Source organism: Coregonus lavaretus (assembly GCF_964263955.1).
Source record: "Coregonus lavaretus genome assembly, chromosome: 6".
NCBI lineage: Eukaryota > Metazoa > Chordata > Actinopteri > Salmoniformes > Salmonidae > Coregonus > Coregonus lavaretus.
This window is the reverse complement of record NC_139993.1, coordinates 41,890,044-41,912,179: the sequence shown is the minus strand read 5'-3', so window position 1 is coordinate 41,912,179 and position 22,136 is coordinate 41,890,044. Positions and strand designations below refer to the sequence as shown.

The 22,136-nt window shown below is 42.3% G+C and overlaps 1 protein-coding gene across 3 annotated transcripts in view; it reads left to right on the top strand.

The window, feature by feature from the left end:
- Positions 1-22,136, top strand: part of LOC311131248 (oxysterol-binding protein-related protein 9-like) — a 50,088-nt gene that overhangs the window by 17,072 nt on the left and 10,880 nt on the right. Inside the window, exons 4-12 of one of the 3 annotated variants that reach the window (XM_084164111.1) lie at positions 8,806-8,882; positions 12,542-12,637; positions 12,792-12,839; positions 13,230-13,259; positions 13,358-13,408; positions 13,796-13,834; positions 17,704-17,794; positions 18,308-18,412; positions 20,764-20,923. In XM_084164111.1, the coding sequence (XP_084020237.1) occupies positions 8,806-8,882; positions 12,542-12,637; positions 12,792-12,839; positions 13,230-13,259; positions 13,358-13,408; positions 13,796-13,834; positions 17,704-17,794; positions 18,308-18,412; positions 20,764-20,923 (697 nt within the window). Of the gene's footprint in view, positions 1-8,805; positions 8,883-9,966; positions 10,216-12,541; positions 12,638-12,791; positions 12,840-13,229; positions 13,260-13,357; positions 13,409-13,795; positions 13,835-17,703; positions 17,795-18,307; positions 18,413-20,763; positions 20,924-22,136 lie in introns of those variants that run through there. The other 2 variants (XM_084164110.1, XM_084164109.1) reach the window with 2 other exon arrangements.

Below are 22,136 nucleotides of genomic sequence, written 5' to 3'. Positions count from 1 at the left end.
AAATATACCCTTTAAGCCCATGGGGGATCCAAATAAGCTTAAATTCCGTTCCAAATGTTAATTTGCAAACTGACATTTCTTATATAAACTTAAGTTATAATAATCTCCCCTAAAGTTATTAAAATCAATTGATCATTACTATTCATCATGGAAGTAGCATTCATAACAGCGCGTGTCCAATCGTATCCGCAGAGATCAATTTGGGGCCAGGACTTTGCTTTGTTCTTACCAACCAGTACACACCTGAATCAACTAATCATAGACTTGATTAGTTGAATCAGATGTGTTATTGCTCGGTTAGAACAAAAACCTGCACCGGCTCTGTGGATAAGATGCCATGCACAAAGACCATAACACAAACAACATTTAATGAATTATCTGAAAGATGGTTCACATTTGCTGTACTCCTATTCTTGTTAATTAGTTCCACTTGTCATCCTAAAGCCTGTCTGAAGACCTGTTTCAAATCTCCCTCTCTACTGTTGTATTACAAAGGTACATGTGGTTAACCAAACAATTGAAACACCTGGATGAATGATGGACAACAATATGATGATGCCCCGACCCTAACTGCATGAGTAGTAATCTTCTTGTACCTCATTGGTTTAAAAAATGTTCACTACTTGTAGGTCTTACAGTGGGGGAAAAAAGTATTTAGTCAGCCACCAATTGTGCAAGTTCTCCCACTTAAAAAGATGAGAGAGGCCTGTAATTTTCATCATAGGTACACGTCAACTATGACAGACAAAATGAGGGGAAAAAAATCCAGAAAATCACATTGTAGGATTTTTTATGAATTTATTTGCAAATTATGGTGGAAAATAAGTATTTGGTCAATAACAAAAGTTTCTCAATACTTTGTTATATACCCTTTGTTGGCAATGACACAGGTCAAACGTTTTCTGTAAGTCTTCACAAGGTTTTCACACACTGTTGCTGGTATTTTGGCCCATTCCTCCATGCAGATCTCCTCTAGAGCAGTGATGTTTTGGGGCTGTCGCTGGGCAACATGGACTTTCAACTCCCTCCAAAGATTTTCTATGGGGTTGAGATCTGGAGACTGGCTAGGCCACTCCAGGACCTTGAAATGCTTCTTACGAAGCCACTCCTTCGTTGCCCGGGCGGTGTGTTTGGGATCATTGTCATGCTGAAAGACCCAGCCACGTTTCATCTTCAATGCCCTTGCTGATGGAAGGAGGTTTTCACTCAAAATCTCACGATACATGGCCCCATTCATTCTTTCCTTTACACGGATCAGTCGTCCTGGTCCCTTTGCAGAAAAACAGCCCCAAAGCATGATGTTTCCACCCCCATGCTTCACAGTAAGTATGGTGTTCTTTGGATGCAACTCAGCATTCTTTGTCCTCCAAACACGACGAGTTGAGTTTTTACCAAAAAGTTCTATTTTGGTTTCATCTGACCATATGACATTCTCCCAATCCTCTTCTGGATCATCCAAATGCGCTGTAGCAAACTTCAGACGGGCCTGGACATGTACTGGCTTAAGCAGGGGGACACGTCTGGCACTGCAGGATTTGAGTCCCTGGCGGCGTAGTGTGTTACTGATGGCTTTGTTACTTTGGTCCCAGCTCTCTGCAGGTCATTCACTAGGTCCCCCCGTGTGGTTCTGGGATTTTTGCTCACCGTTCTTGTGATCATTTTGACCCCACGGGGTGAGATCTTGCGTGGAGCCCCAGATCGAGGGAGATTATCAGTGGTCTTGTATGTCTTCCATTTCCTAATAATTGCTCCCACAGTTGATTTCTTCAAACCAAGCTGCTTACCTATTGCAGATTCAGTCTTCCCAGCCTGGTGCAGGTCTACAATTTTGTTTCTGGTGTCCTTTGACAGCTCTTTGGTCTTGGCCATAGTGGAGTTTGGAGTGTGACTGTTTGAGGTTGTGGACAGGTGTCTTTTATACTGATAACAAGTTCAAACAGGTGCCATTAATACAGGTAACGAGTGGAGGACAGAGGAGCCTCTTAAAGAAGAAGTTACAGGTCTGTGAGAGCCAGAAATCTTGCTTGTTTGTAGGTGACCAAATACTTATTTTCCACCATAATTTGCAAATAAATTCATAAAAAATTCTACAATGTGATTTTCTGGAAATTTTTTCCTCAATTTGTCTGTCATAGTTGACGTGTACCTATGATGAAAATTACAGGCCTCTCTCATCTTTTTAAGTGGGAGAACATGCACAATTGGTGGCTGACTAAATACTTTTTTCCCCCACTGTATATCCCTGATATCCTTCAACCCTGATCTTATTCTTCTCTCTCTGCATCAATGACTAACTGTCCACTCCAAACATCTTGGAGAGAGTAAAGAGGCTTTTAATTGTTTTTCATTGTTTTTAATCCTGGTAAGGGAACCATGGATAGATGCATAATATTCATAACTATAGTTTCAGTATTTTATTCAACTTAAATCTAAAGAATAAACATTTATGCTCAGGTTTACTGAATATTATGGATACCAACACACAATCCCAATGTGTTTCAATGCAAACTGAGCTTAATTTATATTTGTATTTATTATGGATCCCCATTACCTGCTGCCGAAGGCAGCAGCTACTCTTCCTGGGGTCTAGCAAAATTAAGGCAGTTATACGTTTAAAAAAACATTACAACACATAACAGATTTCACAGCACACTAAGTGTGTGCCCTCAGGCCCCTACTCCACTACTACATATCTACAACACAAAATCCATGTGTACGTGTGTGTATAGAGCGTATGTTATCGCGTGTGTGTGTATGCATGTGTCTGTGCCTATGTTTGTGTTGCTTCACAGTCCCCGCTGTTCCATAAGGTGTATTTTTATCTGTTTTTTAAATCTGATTCAGTTACCTGATGTGGAATAGAGTTCCATGTAGTCATGGCTCTATGTAGTACTGTGCGCCTTCCATAGTCTGTTCTGGACTTGGGGACTGTAAAGAGACCTCTGGTGGCATGTCTTGTGGGGTATGCATGGGTGTCTGCATTTAAGTACAACATGTCTAAAGATTACTTTTCAACATTGCCTGCCTCTTAGCGTTCTCACTACTTAGAAAAACGTAATATTGTAGGGCTTCCCTCATGTGCCTTTTCATGATGGTGCTACATAGCAGCCACGTGAGTGCTAGCTAGCTAGCTACCGACTGGAACATTAAGCTAGCGAAGACCAACAACACAAACGGACTATACAGCTACAAGTAGTGACTATACTAAACAAGCGGACTGTACTACAGAGAGACTATACTAAACAAGTACAATTTCTTGCCTGTGATGAAATGTTTTCCACACACATAGCTACTTGTAGCCTACTTGGAAACCGATTCCCCACAAGGACTCTTGTCGCATCCTCTATTTCCCTACGTGGGAGTGTTGCGAACCGTAGGTCTGGGTTTTTGACCTGGTTACATGTACATGTACATTGACACAGCAGCTTTTCGGCATGTTTTGTTATTTCTGTATAACAAAAGAATTGATGATGAAGTTGGCTCTTTTACAATGGGGATAAATTGGAAAGAATGTTTGTTTTCCCCAGTTTGTGGGCGTGGTCGAGGGGAATTCCTTATTACGTGAATATTGACTCAGATTATAGCAAAGAGCATGTTGTCTCAACCGATGGTGGGCTCAACCCAACTTTAGATGAAGTAAAATCGGGTCTAAGCTACAACATATGCGACTACGAAAGAAAACAATGTTTACGAGTTTTTAGATAATTGACGTTAAAGGTTCAATGTAATGTGTATAAAAAATAATAATAGTATGACAACCCTGTTTTAAGCTTTTAATTGATATCAAATACAACCGTTTCTCTTTTCCAGTGATGATAACATGGATGTCTCATGGTAGAGTGGGGTATGCAAAATGGGTCAACTTTGAACACCTTTTATCTCCTGAATTTTTTGGCATTCAGGTCCAAAAAGTCTGTTTCTGACCACTTGTTCCATGGACAAACATGTATGGAAAGTTTTGTTTAAATCAAAAGGGATGCTGTCAAAAAGTGATGGAATTCAAATGGATTTACCCAACTTCACCTTCTCTCTGTCCCCTTCATCAAAATATAACACTTTATTTGTCACATCCTTCCGAACAATACAGAGAGAAAAAAAGAGAAATAATAGAAAAATAATAACACGAGGAATAAGAATTGATAACTTGACTATATACACAAGGTACCAGTACCGGGTCGATGTGCAGGGGTACAAGGTAATTGAGGTAGATATGTACAGTGCATTCAGAAATTATTCAGACCCCTTCACCTTTTCCACATTTGTTACGTTACAGCCTTATTCTAAAATGGATTCAATTGTTTTTTCCCCTCATCAATCTACACACAATACCCCATAATGAAAAAGCAAAAACTGTTTTTTTGCAAATGTATTGAAAAATCAAATACATTTTTGGCAAATTTATTTGATAAAAAACCCTGAAATATCACATTTACATAAGTATTCAGACCCTTTACTCAGTACTCTATTGAAGCACCTTTTGCAGCGATTACAGCCTCGAGTCTTCTTGGGTATGACACTACATGCTTGGCACACCTGTATTTGGGGAGTTTCTCCCATTTCTTCTCTGCAGATCCTATCAAGCTCTGTCAGGTTGGATGGGGAGCGTCGCTGCATTGCTATTTTCAGGTCTCTCCAGAGATGTTCGATCAGGTTCAAGTCCGGGCTCTGGCTAGGGCACTCATTCAGAGACTTGTCCCGAAGCCACTCCTGCTTTGTTTTGGCTGTGTGCTTAGGGTGTTGGAAGGTAAACATGTAACATTTACATCATTTAGCAGACGCTCTTATCCAGTGCATACATTATTTTTTTCATACTGGCCCCCCGTGGGAATCAAACCCACAACCCTGGCGTTGCAAACGCCATGCTCTATCAACTGAGCTACATCCCTGCCGGCCATTCCCTCCCCTACCCTGGACGACGCTGAGCCAATTGTGCGCCGCCCCATGGGTCTGAGGTGAACCTTCGCCCCAGTCTGAGGTCCTGAGCGCTCTGGAGCAGGTTCTCATCAAGGATCTCTCTGTACTTTGCTCCGTTTATCTTTGCCTCGATCCTGACTAGTCTCCCAGTCCCTGCCGCTGAAAAACATCCCCACAGCATGATGCTGCCACCACCATGCTTCACCGTAGGGATGGTGCCAGGTTTCCTCCAGACCTGACGCTTGGCATTCAGGCCAAAGAGTTCAATCTTGGTTTCATCAGACCAGTGAATTTTGTTTCTCATGGTCCGAGAGTCCTTTAGGTGCCTTTTGGCAAACTCCAAGCAGGCTGTCATTCCTTTTACTGAGGAGTGGCTTCCGTCTGGCCACTCTACCATAAAGGCCTGATTGGTGGAGTGCTGCAGAGATGGTTGTCCTTCTGGAAGGTTCTCCCACCTCCACAGAGGAACTCTGGAACTCTGTCAGAGTGACCATCGGGTTCTTGGTCACCTCCCTGACCAATGCCCTTCTCCCCCGATTGTTCAGTTTGGCCGGGCGGCTAGCTCTTCTGACGCTTGGTATAGAGGTCCTGGATGGCAGGGAGCTCGTCCCCAGTGATGTACTGGGCTGTACGCACTACCCTCTGTAGCGCCTTGTGGTCGGATGCCAAGCAGTTTCCACACCAAGCGATGATGCAGCCAGTCAAGATGCTCTCAATGGTGCAGCTGTAGAACTTTTTGAGGATCTAAGGGCCCATGCCAAATCTTTTCAGCCTCCTGAGGGGGAAGAGGCGTTGTCGGGACCTCTCCACGACTGTGTTGGTGTGTGTGGACCATGATCATTCCTTAGTGATGTGGACACTGAGGAACTTGAAGCTCTCGACCTGCTCCAGTACAGCCCCATCGATGTGGATGGGGGCGTGCTCGGCCCTCCGTTTCCTGTAGTCCACGATCAGCTCCTTTGTCTTGCTGACGTTGAGGGAGAGGTTGTTGTCCTGGCACCACACTGCCAGGATTCTGACGACCTCCCTGTTGGCTGTCTCATCGTTGTCTGTGATCAGGACTACCACCGTCGTGTCGTCTGCAAACTTAATGATGGTGTTGGAGTCGTGCGTGACCACGCAGTTGTGGGTGAACGGGGAGTACAGGAGGGGACTAAGCACGCCCCCCTGGGGGGCCCCCGTGTTGAGGGTCAGCGTGACGGATGTGTTGTTGCCTACCCTCACCACCTGGGGGCGGTCCGTCAGGAAGTCCAGGATCCAGTAACAAAGGGAGGTGTTTAATCCCAGGGTCCTTAACTTAGTGATGAGCTTAGAGGGCACTATGGTGTTGAACGCTGAGGTGTAGTTAATGAACAGCGTTCTCATGTAGGTATTAATTTTGTCCAGGTGGGAAAGTGCAGTGTGGAGTGCAATAGAGATTGTGTGGATCTGTTGGGACGGTATACGAATTGGAGTGGGTCCAGGGTGTCTGGGATTATGGTGTTGATGTGAGCCATGACCAACCTTTCAAAGCATTTCATGGCTACAGATGTGCGTGCTACAGGGCAATAGTTATTTAGACAGGTTACCTTGGCGTTCTTGGGTACAGGGACTATGGTGGTCTGCTTGAAACATGTATACTGAACAAAAATATAAACGCAACATGCAACAATTTCAAAGATTTTACTGAGTTACAGTTCATATAAGGAAATAAATCAATTGAAATGAATTTATTAGGCGCTAATCTATGGATTTCACAGGGGCGCAGCCATGGGTGGGCCCGGGAGGCATAGGCCAACCCACTTGGGAGCCAGGTCCACCAACTGGGGAGCCAGGCCCAGCAAATACGTTTTTTCCTACAAAAAGGGCTTTATTACAGACAGAAATACTAATTAGTTTCATCAGCTGTTCGGGTGGCTAGTCTCAGACGATCCTGCAGGTGAAGAAGCCGGATGTGGAGATCCTGGGCTGGCGTGGTTACACGTGGTCTGCGGTTGTGAGGCTGGTTGGACATATTGCCATATTCTCTAAAACGACGTTGGAGGCGGCTTATGGTAGAGAAATGAACATTCAATTCGCAGGCAACAGCTCTGGTGGACATTCCTGCGGTCAGCATGCCAATTGCACGCTCCCTCAACTTGAGATATCTGTGGCAATGTGTTGTGTGACAGAACTGCACGTTTTAGAGTGGCCTTTTATTGTCCCCAGCACAAGGTGCACCTGTGTAATGATCATGCTGTTTAACCAGCTTCTTGATATGCTGCACTTATCAGGTGGAGGGAATATCTTGGCAAAGGACAAATGCTCACTAACAGGGATGAAAGCAAATTTGTGCATAACATTTTTGAGAAATAAGCTTTTTGTACTTATGGAACATTTCAGGGATCTTTTATTTCAGCTCATAGAACATGGGACCAAGACTTTACATGTTGTGTTTTATATTTTTGTTCAGTATAGGTATTACAGACTGGGTCAGGCAGAGGTTGAAAATGTCAGTTAAGACACTTACAAGCTGGTCAGTGCATGCTCGGAGTATGCGTCCTGGTAATCCGTCTGGCCCTGTGGCCTTATGAATTTGAACCTGCTTAATGGTCTTACTCACATCGGCTACGGAGATCGTGATCACAGTCGTCTGGAATGGCTGGTACTCTCATGCCTGGTTCAGTGTTACTCGCCTCGAAGCGAGCATAGAAGGTATTTAGCGCATCTTGTAGGCTCGCGTCACTAGGCAGCTCACGGCTGGGTTTCCCTTTATAATGATAGTTTGCAAGCCCTGCCACATCCGACAAGCGTCAGAGCCGGTGTAGTAGGATTCGATCTTGGTCCTGTATTGACGCTTTGCCTGTTTGATGGTTCGTCGGAGGGCGTAGTGGGATTTCTTATAAGCGTCCGGATTAGTGTCCCCCTCCTTGAAAGTGGCAGCTCTAGCCTTTAGCTCAGTGCGGATGTTGCCTGTAATCCATGGCTTCTGGTTGGAATATGTACGTACGGTCACTGTGGGGACAACGTTGTCGATGCGCTTATTAATGAAGCCCGTGACTGATGTGGTAAACTCCTTAATGCCATCGGATGAACCTTGGAACATATTCCAGTCTTTGCTAGAGAAACAGTCCTGTAGTTTAGCATTCGCTTCACTGAACCACTTCCTTATTGAGCGCGTCACTGGTACTTCCTGTTTGAGTATTTGCTTGTAAGCAGGAATCAGGAGGATAGAGTTATGGTCAGATTTGCCAAATGGAGGGCGAGGGAGAGCTTTGTATGCATCTCTGTGTGTGGAGTAAAGGTGATCTAGATTTTTTTCACACCTAGTTGCACAGGTGACATGCTGGTAGAAATGAGGTCAAACGGATTTCAGTTTTCCTGCATTAAAGTGACCAGCCATTAGGAGCGCCGCCTCTGGGTGAGCATTTTCTTGTTTACTTATGGCCGTATACAGCCTGTTGAGTGCGGTCTTAGTGCCAGCGTCGGTTTGTGGTGGTAAATAGACAGCTACGAAAAGTATAGATGAAAACTCTCTTGGTAAATAGTGTGGTCTACAGCTTATCATCTGTCAGTCAGTGTGGAAGGCCTCTCTGGTCTTGTCAGTGTAAATGTCAGAGGCTTTGTTTGCTCTGTGTCTTTGCTCTGAGTGTGCAGCCTGGCAACAGGCGGTCTCTCTCGTCAGGAGACCTGCCTTGATAGTCTCTTGCCCAGCGATGCACCAGAAGGGTGGCAAGAACCCCCTTAGCAACTGCTAAGGCACAGCACAATGAGCACCTAGTTAACTAGTTGGGCAAGATGAGCACAGATGAGGTGCTCTAGTCCTTGTTGTAGCTACTAGGTTAATACTAGGTTATGCACTCTGTTGCTGTTGTAATAATTCCCATCTCGACTATGGCTCATCTACTGTGTTTTGTGTGTTTTTCTTCTCAGCTCGAGATGCAGACGAACGGGAGAAGTGGATCCATGCCTTAGAGGGGACTATTCTCCGTCACACCCTCCAACTGCAGGTAAGTCACTCACTCACTAGCTTCACTCTTGTAATACTGGGGGTACTAGTCCCAAGCCCTTGAGTTCGGCTAAAGAGGAGAAAGATTTTGCTCAACCTTTTTATTTGAGATAAGCTTTCTCATATGATTGGGATAACTCTTGCTGTTGTTGCATTGTCAAAAAAATTAATAATCCAAGTATGTGTTTTAACCTTTTAAAGAAGGAACATTATGTGAACATTAGTTCTTCAATTTGTTATTTTGATTACCTAAGACCACAGGAAATAATAGAGGAACTGTTGAGAACATTGAGCAGTAGCAGTTTGTTTCACCTTTTGGAAGCATGTGTTGTCAAATTAAACTTTCATGCTATTTGTTGAGGTCTTTTGGATGCAGGAAATTGGCATATCTAATTAATATCATGCCTCTGTCAGCCTCATCCCAACTAGTAGCACTGGGACACTGCTGGCAGGCTAAAGCACTCTGGTTCTAATCAGTGCAAGGGTTAAGAAGTCCTCTGAGAATAGAAAGAAATTAGTCTAGACACAGTAAGAGTGTCCCTGTGTGGTTAGGAGCACAGGGAGCACGGTGTGGTTAGGAGCACAGGGAGCACGGTGTGGTTAGGAGCACAGGGAGCACGGTGTGGTTAGACTGTTGGCTGGCGATGGGTATCATGTTTATCTATGAAAGCCTGTTTGTAAAGAGTGCCTTGTATTAGTTGCTCTCTGAACTGCTAATTTCCGGCTCTTATTTTGATTTGTGCCCTTTGTGGCTAACAAATATAGGCCTACTTTCTCTCACCACCCTTCATTCTACCCTCCAGTTGTTTATGTACCTTCTGTTCTTCTTTTCTTCTCTAACCCACTCCTCCCCTCTGCTACCCCTCCCTCTGCCTCACTCTCTCCGATCCCCGCCCTCAGTGTAAAAAAAACACTGCTGACTGGCTGCCTGCTTACAAACACTGTGTAAGTGTGGAGTCATAGCGGCATCATGTGACCTGGACCGAATCGGAGCCCTGCTTACTCTATCAGCCAGACATCTGCCCCGCAGCTTTATCCAATCAGAGCAGCTGTTGTTGCTTGTCACATGGGCTTGTGCTGCCTTTTTTCTCTCTTTTTTTTAAAAAGAAAGTATTTGCTTCCTGTCAGAGAGGATCCTGGATTAACTTTGCCTGCGTATGCTGCTGCTCAGCTGATGTAGAACGTACTGTAGATGTACCAGACGATTCTGAAGTGTTGTTTCTGCTGGCAGTCTGTAGGAGTGGACAGTTGTTTGTTTGCGTAAGAGAGGAGCTTTAGGGTCAGCTTTGGCCTGTGCATTTTGACGAGGCATGTCCCTCAGGGCTCTGCGTTCTGTGAGTACCACACTGGGGGGAAATGGTTGGTTGGAGTACAAAGATGCAGTTCCTAACTGGGTCATGCTGTGTGGAAAGCCAAATGGGGAGGGGAGGGGGGTGGGGGTCTGAGTGAAGGGTGGGCTAGATTGGTGAGCTTTCAGGTTTCTTATTTCCAATGTCTGGTGGTTAGTGGGGGTGGGTGTGGAGGGATTGTCTGGTTAGAGGAAGCTCTATTTGGGAACAGATTGAGTGAACATGCCAAAGCTGCGGTCACTAGCCTACATGACCGTCCTCTGGGTGAATAAACTGCTCTAGTCCAGCAGAAAGATCCCCTCCATCATGGTGATATGGACTTGTGTTGACATAACAGAAATAGAGAGCAATATTGACTCTTTTTTTCCCTCTGCGATTATGAGGTTAGGGTCATATTGATAGCATTTTCTTTAACCGTTTGAACCTCAAATACAACAGGGACCCGCTCAACAGTTTTATATGTAAATAGTGTATGATAGAACTATGTGAAAATTGGGATGGAATGATTTTGATCACTGGGGTAAAGAAATTACTCTAAAAGTCTGACATGAATAGGGGGAAACTCAAGAAACTGTTTCATGTTCTATTTCATGTGTCTTTGGATGCAGGTGTTAAAACAATACAGCTTCTCATAGGTGTAAAAATCAGTCCATGTTGTGTGAGACCTTACCCTCACACCTAGCCAGCACTATTACTGTAGTCAACATAACCATAACCATGAGCATGCATTTCCCCGCAAGTGGGTCGAAGTCGCTTTCAAATTCAGAACCTACAGTTGTGGCCAGGATTTTTTTTTAATTAAGTAGATTTGATTTCCTGGCTACCCATCCACATCGCTCCAGCCAAACGCCTCGCCCACTAACGTTTCTTCTGCACGATGAGTCTGGATTTGATCTCCTCCCCGGCATCTTCTCGAATGCGAACGCATTCAAATCGTTCTGATTGGTCCCAGAAATCAATTGGTTGGGCCAGAGCCTGAACACATGTGGGTAAAGCGGTGTTTCGGAAATAGTAATTGGCTTTTGATACTCTGATTGATTAGAGACGATCCAATTGCTAATGACTTGTTTTTACAAAGCCCCTTACTTTGATGTAAGCAGAAACGACTACGAAGGTAGTCTCAGACTGAATGTATGTAGTGATAGGGTAACAGAATTAAATTCAGGCAGAGTCTTCAGGCAAGGATTTGATATCCGGCATTTGTATTTATTAGGTTTTCTCTTTTCTGCCTCTTCAAATTTCGTTGATAGAGGAAGAACAAGAGAGACATCAGACATGTCTGTTTCTTAGAAACAAACATGAAGCTGTGTGGATGTCTGCTTGCCCACACACACACACAAAACACCCATGAGAATCCCAATGCCCTCACTGCTGTGACTGTGCCCACTTAAGGTTCTTAGAGAGGAGACCGATGTATTTTTTTGCTCTAAAGAGCACTAATGCTAGCCTCATCTTCCCCACAAATTGAAAGAGGACTATTCTTAGCTAAGTGCCTGTTTTTTATTATTTGCTCAGGTACCTCTTTGGCCACCAACACTAAGCAACTTCCTTCTATATTGATAGCAAACTACCTTTGACCCTAAAGGAGTTAAAAAAAAAAAAAAAGGCCAGACTTTGGTCTCTATAAATAAAGCTTGCTAGGTTTTTACAATTGACACTTTAGACAACGCTGGGGTTAATGTGTGTTGATGGCTTTTCTTCACATCCCTGTACGATACACTTCAGTTGAGAAACAGGTGTTGTCCATCTGTCGAACCATAGGACACGCTAAGACCAGAGCAGCACTGAGAGAGGGGAGTATATGATTTACTAACTGTCGAGCAAAGTGGTTATGGATATGTTTTAAGAGTTGTGGTATTGTAAGGTAAGACTGCTTTGGTTAAGCATTAGTTTTGAGGGTTTTTGAGGTTGTTGGGTATTTCATTTCTGTATTTTAGCCTAGTTAACTTCCAGGTAGTGAAGGGATTGTTCTTGATTTGTCATCAGCAGGCATGGTCAGGCAGGCTGGCAGGCAAAGCCTTTTATGTCGCCTTTAAACAATGCTAGTTGAACTATTCGTATCACTCTACTTACAGTACAATGCTGGAAGCTTCTCCCAAACAGTTGCTGTTTTGTGCTGCTACAACCTGCTTTTTCAAAGCCCCACCAGGAGAATTTTAAACTTTTTTTAATCTGCCAACAAACTTTCAGAATAGAGGCACTGGCAGAGGAAAATTCTTTGTCCAAAATAGGTTACCAAATGGTAGCAGAAAACTGTCAAACTGTGCTGTAAAGTTAGACTAAGAATGTTCTGCTGTTTTTTCTATTTTAGGAGGCAGAGACAGGATTTGTTCCAAGTGTCCAGGACTTTGATAAGAAACTTGCGGAGGCTGACGCATACCTACAAATTCTAATTGATCAGTTAAAGGTGAGGCTTTTCCACATCTGGGTGACTAAGTATGACAGTGACTCTAATAATAACGGTGACTGACTCGTCACTGCATCATCGATGAATGTGTTTTTATTCAGCTCCTGATTTGAGTGTATCCCCTTCAGCTCCTCATGCATCTCCTCTCTTCCAGCTCTTCGATGAGAAAATCAAGGATTGCAAAGAAGATGAGTCACGCAGAGTGAGTGACATCTCAAAGAGAATATTTTCTGTCAGTCTCTGTTTTAGTAGCTGTGATTCACTTCCTTATTGAGATCATGAGTTTTAGTTTTTGGTCAGTTTGGAACATTTAAACTCTGTTATTTAATATGGTGAAGACAATCACCTATTATGTTGTGATGAACATAGGACACAACTATAGTTGGAGTGAAATCATTGTTCGGCTGGTCTAATGCCATGATTGTGAAAGCGTTTGAACAAAGCATGTTTCTGCGTTGGTTTCACAGGTTTCACTGTGCCAATCTTTCTCAGTCAATGATTTACCTAACTTTGAGTCATGAAGTCTAGTTAGGTGTTAACATAAAGTCTGAAGGGAAACAGGCATTTTTAATCATGTTTTTCTCCTTTTAAGAAAATTGAAAATTTGAAGGAAACCACATGTGTAAGTGAAACCCATTTTTAAATGTCCTTATTTTCAGAATCTCCTCCTGTCTGAATTTGAGTGCAGTGTTTCATTCTCTGTGCTGTTTCTCTTTTCAGAGTATGGTAGAGTCCATCAAGCACTGTATTGTATTGCTGCAGATTGCAAAGGTAAAAAGGACTCATTCATTTGACTGTGGTGGGGCTCTAATTGCATCACTGTCATGTCATTGTTGTGAGACCACATCATGGTGCACTGCTTGTTTTAGCCATGCCAGTAGTTCTCCACTTAGCTACAGCCTGGGTTGTTGTTTATTGTGGGCAGTTTGCTACATTCCATTAGGTTCCATTTTGAGGTTTTGGAGAGGTGATTCTCACATACACTCGATAATCTTAATGGTCATAATGCTTTTCTTGTGTTGGTGTTAGAATTACAAATGCTCTGACTTTCGAAATAACTTGATGGTTGCTTGAAAGATAAGCTGTTAAGCTCATATCACCATTACATACAAAGAGTTGAACATTCCTCAAGTAATGTTTTCTTCTCAACATTTTAAGGATCAAAGTAACGAACAGCAACACGCAAACGGACTGATAGTAAGTTGCGACGTTCTCTGTCCATTAGAAATATTGGGATCAACCAAACCTCTATCCTTCTTTTCCGATTAATTCACGCTAAACTATAGAAAAAAAGACAAATCAGATATGTAAAAGTGCATGCCATTTGATTAGAAAAAAAGCTTTATCCGGTATATTGCTCTTTCCTTTGCCACGCCACTATCCCCTTTTTCAGCTGAATATCATTTGTTTTTCTGTTGCTGATAATAGTGAGGAACTTTCCTCTTTACCACTCCTTTTAGACACAGAACATCATTCTGCTTCTTTTATTATTTTTCTCGCCATCGATTTTTTTCCTTACTGTGCATGCCTATTGAACCATCAAGGACTAATAGATGTCAACCAATCAAAGGCTGTTTACTGGCTTTACTCTCTTCCCATTCATATTTTTAAGTCGGAATCCCATAGGATCAGCCCGCCAGGCAGGTCTTGTGACAGTAATCTCTCTGGCCATTAGCCTTACACATATAGACCCTCTTCTAACCATGCCTTAAGCACTCTCTAGCTCTAACCCCTTCCCTCAGCCTGCACTAGAGGCATCCTTTGCTGTTGATTTCATCTCTACCTAGCGAGGCCACACTGGTTCCACCACGATGGAGCAGCAACATTTCTGTAATTGGCTATAATTAGGAGTGGCTGCCTTACTATCCAGAAAGCATGTGGACAGCGGGAGGGGGGAGTTAAATCTCCCAAATCTCACACCGACCCCAGTTCTAAAGAGCAGAGAGAGGACTTACTAAACTTCACTGCATGCCTTAATTTCCTTGACTTGTTTCATATTTCCACTTTCCTGACTGTAAAGATCCTTAGTTGAAGTAGTGACTTCTGTCTGTTCAGTAGAGTAGTGTGAAATCTTCCATTCTGCACAGTGCCCACACTGATTTTCAGAGCACATTCTCCTTCATTCTCTCAGTCATACCTCAGCATGCTGCTCGTACCACACTGTTGTGTTCAGAGATTGTGGAGGACTTGATGATTTCTGACTTCTCCTCATGTTCTGCCTCTTGCTGTTGACAGAGTTACAGGCACAGGGTCAAAGGTATCGCTGACCCATAAAGCTATGGCAGCAGTGTACTTTGTATAATGTGTGTACATCTTTTAAAGAGAAATCGAAAAGGTTAGACCACAGTTAAATATAACTAGGATTAAAATCTGTGGGTTTCAAATCACAGGATAACTTTAAAAGATAAGTTATGCCATCACATTCTATAGCTCGCTGGAATGGGTTTTGTCCTACATTTTGCAGGGCTGAAAATACGCTTGAGATAGTATTAGGCTTTACTGTGTTGTGATATACAGTGCCCTCTGTAATTATTGGGACAGTTAAACATTTTTTTGTTTTGGCTCTGTACTCCAGCACTCTGGATTTGAAATGATACAACGACTATGAGGTTAAAGTGCAGACTGTCAGCTTTAATTTGCAGATATTTTCATCCACATCGGGTGAACCGTTTATTACAGCACTTTTGCACATAGTCCCCCCATTTTAGGGGACCAGAAGTATTGGAACAAATTCACTTATGTGTATTAAAGTAGTCAAAAGTGTATTATTTGGTCCCATATTCCTAACATGCGATGATTACATAAAGCTTGTGACTCTACAAACTTGTTCGATGCATTTGCTGTTTGTTTTGGTTGTGTTTCAGATGATTTTGTACCCAATAGAAAATAATGGTAAATAATGTATTGTCATTTTGAAGTCTGTTTTATTTTAAATAATAATAGAATGTTTCTAAATACTTCTACATTAATGTGGATGCTACTAGGATTATGGATAGTCATACACTTTTGACTACTTTAATACACATATAAGTGAATTTGTCCCAATACCTTTGGTCCCCTAAAATGGGGGGACTATGTACAAAAAGTGCTGTAATTTCTGAACGGTTCACTCGATATGGATGAAAATACCCTCAAATTAAAGCTGACAGTCTGAACTTTAACCTCATATTAATTGTATAATTACAAATCTAAAGAGCTGGAGTACAGAGCCAAAACAACAACAAAAAATTTAACTGTCCCAATAATTACGGATGGCACTGTATGTAGTTAGATATTGATTAGGTAGAACTAAATTATCCAATATTTACCGGAAGCATAGTGAAAGGTAATTGATCTTTCTAGTCATTGGCAGTGTGTATTTTATTTTGTCCTTGTAGTCTGCTCCGTTAAGTGCTACTGCCGGTGTAGAGCAATGTGTGTTGCAGATGTACAGTGAGGGAAAAAAGTATTTGATCCCCTGCTGATTTTGTACGTTTGCCCACTGACAAAGAAATGATCAGTCTATAATTTTAATGGTAGGTTTATTTGAACAGTGAGAGACAGAATAACAACAAAAAAATCCAGAAAAACTCATGTCAAAAATGTTAAATTGATTTGCATTTTAATGAGGGAAATAAGTATTTGACCCCCTCTCAATCAGAAAGATTTCTGGCTCCCAGGTGTCTTTTATACAGGTAACGAGCTGAGATTAGGAGCACACTCTTAAAGGGAGTGCTCCTAATCTCAGTTTGTTACCTGTATAAAAGACACCTGTCCACAGAAACAATCAATCAATCAGATTCCAAACTCTCCACCATGGCCAAGACCAAAGAGCTCTCCAAGGATGTCAGGGACAAGATTGTAGACCTACACAAGGCTGGAATGGACTACAAGACCATCACCAACAGTTGGTGCGATTATTCGCAAATGGAAGAAACACAAAATAACTGTCAATATCCCTCGGCCTGGGGCTCCATGCAAGATCTCACCTCATGGAGTTGCAATGATCATGAGAACGGTGAGGAATCAGCCCAGAACTACACGGGAGGATCTTGTCAATGATCTCAAGGCAGCTGGGACAATAGTCACCAAGAAAACAATTGGTAACACACTACGCCGTGAAGGACTGAAATCCTACAGCGCCCGCAAGGTCCCCCTGCTCAAGAAAGCACATATACATGCCGTCTGAAGTTTGCCAATGAACATCTGAATGATTCAGAGGAGAACTGGGTGAAAGTGTTGTGGTCAGATGAGACCAAAATGGAGCTCTTTGGCATCAACTCAACTCGCCGTGTTTGGAGGAGGAGGAATGCTGCCTATGACCCTAAGAACACCATCCCCACCGTCAAACATGGAGGTGGAAACATTATGCTTTGGGGGTGTTTTTCTGCTAAGGGGACAGGACAACTTCACCGCATCAAAGGGACGATGGACGGGGTCATGTACCGTCAAATCTTGGGTGAGAACCTCCTTCCCTCAGCCAGGGCATTGAAAATGGGTCGTGGATGGGTATTCCAGCATGACAATGACCCAAAACACACGGCCAAGGCAACAAAGGAGTGGCTCAAGAAGAAGCACATTAAGGTCCTGGAGTGGCCTAGCCAGTCTCCAGACCTTAATCCCATAGAAAATCTGTGGAGGGAGCTGAAGGTTCGAGTTGCCAAACGTCAGCCTCGAAACCTTAATGACTTGGAGAAGATCTGCAAAGAGGAGTGGGACAAAATCCCTCCTGAGATGTGTGCAAACCTGGTGGCCAACTACAAGAAACGTCTGACCTCTGTGATTGCCAACAAGGGTTTTGCCACCAAGTACTAAATCATGTTTTGCAGAGGGGTCAAATACGTATTTCCCTCATTAAAATGCCAATCAATTTATAACATTTTTGACATGCGTTTTTCTGGATTTTGTTGTTGTTATTCTGTCTCTCACTGTTCAAATAAACCTACCATTAAAATTATAGACTGATCATGTCTTTGTCAGTGGGCAAACGTACAAAATCAGCAGGGGATCAAATACTTTATTCCCTCACTGTACCTAGCTATGTATTATGTTTTAAGACTGGCACCATTTTGTCTTGACCTGTACAGAGCACCATCAACCCAGTGGATGGGATATTTCAGCCTTTGGACACTTCTCTAGTCAACTTAGCCATGCCAACACAGACCACCCTCCCCACAGGTACAGTATACATAGAGCCATACACACAATCTAATCTACAGTCCTATCAGGAAGATTTGTCCCTCAGAATAAAAATATCCCTTTGAGTCCACATACTGATATTGCATACAAAACTGACAATTTGATTTCATGGACATAGATGAACATTGGATTTCATACTTTCAGATTTTTGTACCTGATAAATGTTTATTTCCTGAAACACACATCTATAGTGCCCCCCTATTTCTCAGCATGTGTACTTCCCAATGTAGGGCAATCTAAATTCAGCTTTCTCTGAAATTGGACACAAGAATCCAATACTAAGGTCTAGACCCAGTGTCAGCAAAGTTTGGTGACATTAACATTTTCACAGTCACAGGTTTATATTAAACTCTGACTGCTTTGCTGTTTAAAAAAAAAAAAAAAAAAAGCTTGCTCCCTCACAGGTCTGTAATAATGTTGAGTCTGTGGCATCATAAAGCAGTGTTGTTCTAATGACAGAGCTTTTTCCTTTTTCTTGTCTCCTTTCTGTAGATGGCTCCCAGATGTGTAAAGGAGAACAGCGGCCCTCCACTCTATCAGTGGGGCCTGTTGTCACGGTGATGGGCAGCCTGCAGACTCCGACCCCCAACAGCACAGGTCAGAAGTCATCTCACTCTAGTGGTCAGGTCACCAATACTTACAGTGCCTTCAGAAAGTATTCATGCTCCTTGACTTATTCCACATTTAGTTGTGTTACAGCCTGAATTCAAAATTGATTACATTACCCCATTTACTGAAAATAAAATACTGAAATATCTCATTTACATAAGTATTCACACCCCTAAGTCAATACATGTTAGAATCACCTTTGGCAGCGATTACAGCTGTGAGTCTTTCTAGTTAAGTTTCTAAGAGCTTTGCACACTTGGATTGTACAATATTTGCCCATTATTCTTTAAAAAATTATTCAAGCTCTGTCAAGTTAGTTGTTGGTCATTGCTAGACAGCCATTTTCAAGTCTTGCCATAGATTCTCAAGCAGATATAAGTCCAAACTGAACATTCATTCTTCTTGGTAAGCAACTCGAGTGTAGATTTGGCCTTGTGTTTTAGGTTATTGTCCTGCTGAAATGTTAATTCATATCCCAGTGTCTGGTGGAAAGCAGACTGAACCAGGTTTTTTCTCTAGGATTTTGCCTGTGCTTAGCTCCATTCAATTTATTTTTTATCCTGAAAATCTCCCCAGTCCTTAACGATTAGATTATAAGCATACCCATAACATGATTCAGCCACCACTATGCTTGAAAATATGGACAGTGGTACTCATTAATGTGTTGTATTGGATTTGCCCCAAACATAACACTTTGTATTCAGGACAAAAAGTGAATTGCTTTGTCACATTTTTTACAGTATTACTATGGTGCCTTGTTGCAAACAGGATGCATGTTTTGGAATATTTTTATTCTGTACTTCCTTCTTTTTACTCTGTCAATTAGGTTAGTATTGTGGAGTAACTACAATGTTGTTGATCCATCCTCAGTTTTCTCCTATCACTCTGTAACTGTTTTAGAGTCACCATTGTCCTCATGGTGAAATCCCTGAGCGGTTTCCTTCCTCTCAAAGGGATATTCAATGTCTGCCTTTAAAAAAAAAGAATGTATCCATCTGCCAATAGGTGCCCTTCTTTGCAAGGCATTGGAAAACCTCCCTGGTCTTTGTGGTTAAATCTGTGTTTGAAATTCACTGTTCGACTGAGGGATCTTACAGATAATTGTATGTGTGGGGTACAGAGATGAGGTAGTTATTAAAAAATCATGTTAAACACTATTATTGTACACAGAGTGAGTCCATGCAGCTTATTATGTGGCTTGTTAAGCAAATGTTTTACTCCTTTACTTATTTAAGCTTGCCATACCAAAGGGGTTGAATACTTATTGACGCAAGACATTTCAGCTTTTTTTAATTTTTAATAAATTTGTAAAAGTTTTGAAGTACATAATTTCACTTTGACATAGGCCAGTGACAAAAAAATCTCTATTTAATCCATTTTAAATTCAGGCTGTAAGAAAACAAATTATGGACAAAGTCAAGGGGTGTGAATACTTTCTGAAGGCACTGTAACTAGCAGCTGTACTTGGACAAACATTTCACTCTGTCTCCTAGAACTTGCATTTAAATAAATAAATAATATGCCATTTAGCAGACGCTTTTATCCAAAGCGACTTACAGTCATGCGTGCATACATTTTTGTGTATGGGTGGTCCCGGGGATCGAACCCACTACCTTGGCGTTACAAGCGCCGTGCTCTACCAGCTGAGCTACAGAGGACCACTATTTAGGGCTTGAGTATCCACTCAGTGGGGATGTCACGTCATAATCACCACACAAATAAAACAGTATTTACTTTTTTTTTATTTACTCATTGTATTTTTCAAAATGGGTTTTCATTAGGTATGTGTCCCTTGATAGAAACCGCTGTTAGCAACAGGAAGTTTTGTTTTACTGCTAGAATGTCTGGGGTATATCGGAAGCTAGGAGAGCACCTTAGGTACTTTCTCCAAATGTCATTATTCCTCTGGCTTGGAGGGTCCTGCCTGTTTTCAATCCTGCTGATGCTGCTGAATAAATGCTGAGCTGTGCACTAAGGAAGAAGCCTGGGAGCACACATTGCACTGCAGGGGAGATTATGCAAGGAACAAACTCCTCATGGTTCCCTAACAATATGGGAACAATAAGAACAGACAAATGGTGTCCATGTGATCACTGAGAAGAAAGAGGCTGCATCCAATTTGTAAGTCGCTCTGGATAAGAGCGCCTGCTAAATGACGTAAATGTAATAGAGCCTCTATGTATGATTTAGTTCAAAGCAGTTATAATTGTTTATTTACAAGAGTAAACTATTAAAAGCCATTGTTGCTATACATGGTTTAAGCCCGTCTCAGCTGGGATCCCCTGCTCACCACCACCCCATTTTCTCTCTCTCTTTCTCTCTGTCTGTCTGTGTTTCAGGGAGTGGCCCCTCGGCGGCCAGCAGTAGCATTGCCTCCCCCAGTCACATGACCATCACCTCCCACTCGGTCCCTGACTTCTCCTACTCCAGCAGTGAAGACGAGTTCTATGACGCTGACGAGTTCTCCCAGAACAGCACGTCTCCCAAGCACCTCCTAGAGTGAATATCTACTGTCTTTATCCATCCACACAGCAGTTTACTGGGGATTACAGGGACCTAGGACAGGGATGGAAATGGTCCACCTGACCACATCCTGGCACTCTCTTTATTTCATGATTTTATTGATCCTTTGTTGTCATTGTACATTTCTGAGTTGTACTTGTTACTTATGGCAATTTCCTGAAACTGGTCTGATTCAACCCCATGTTGAATACTTGATGGGTATGGGTAGGGCTGTGGCTGTCATTACATTTTGTCAGCCGGTTATTGTCATGCAAAATACTGCCGGTCTCACGTTAAATTACCTTTAATTAACATAAACACGTTTAGCATCTCCATGACTCCATGCGTACTTTACTAATCTTGTCTTTACTAATATGTACAATTTATTTAAATTTAGAATGGCCCATTATCAAATGGGCAGGAACGGGCACGGGCAAAAATACATGTCATCCGTATGCGCTCGAATAGGTGGTTCGTTTTTCAATCATGCTGGGTAGGCTACTCCGGTTATTTCACTCTACACATCAACCACTGCTTGAGGAGCATGCAGCCTCTTGCTGCGCGACAGGTGATATTCCACCCAAACTCTGTATGCGATGGGCTCTACAACCCTGTTCCTGCAGCTAGCCAGGGCCTAATTTGGGAAACCAAGTGAAATCTGTTCGGGAACATCGGTAGTAACATGTTTTCACAACTAAACATATTTCATAAAAAATACATTTAAAAAAGCCCTATTACTAGGCTATTCAAAATCAAATACAAATTCACTATAGTTGTAGGCTAACTCTGTAAGCCGCCCTGCACAATCAATGAATCAACAGCATCGCTTAAGCCTACACGTTCTCTCCCAGACTCATGGATAGAAAGTTTGGAGCGTAGCATAAGGTAACCAGTCCATCCAGTATGCATAATAATGCAGTCCACAGTCAAAGGCGATTACAAAAAAATATTGAATTTTGGAGTATAGGCTAGACCAATTATGTACCAAAGACATCTTAAATACACTGCTCAAAAAAAGAAAGGGAACACTAAAATAACACATCCTAGATCTGAATGAATGAAATAATCTTATTAAATACTTTTTTCTTTACATAGTTGAATGTGCTGACAACAAAATCACACAAAAATGATCAATGGAAATCAAATTTATCAACCCATGGAGGTCTGGATTGGAGTCACCCTCAAAATTAAAGTGGAAAACCACACTACA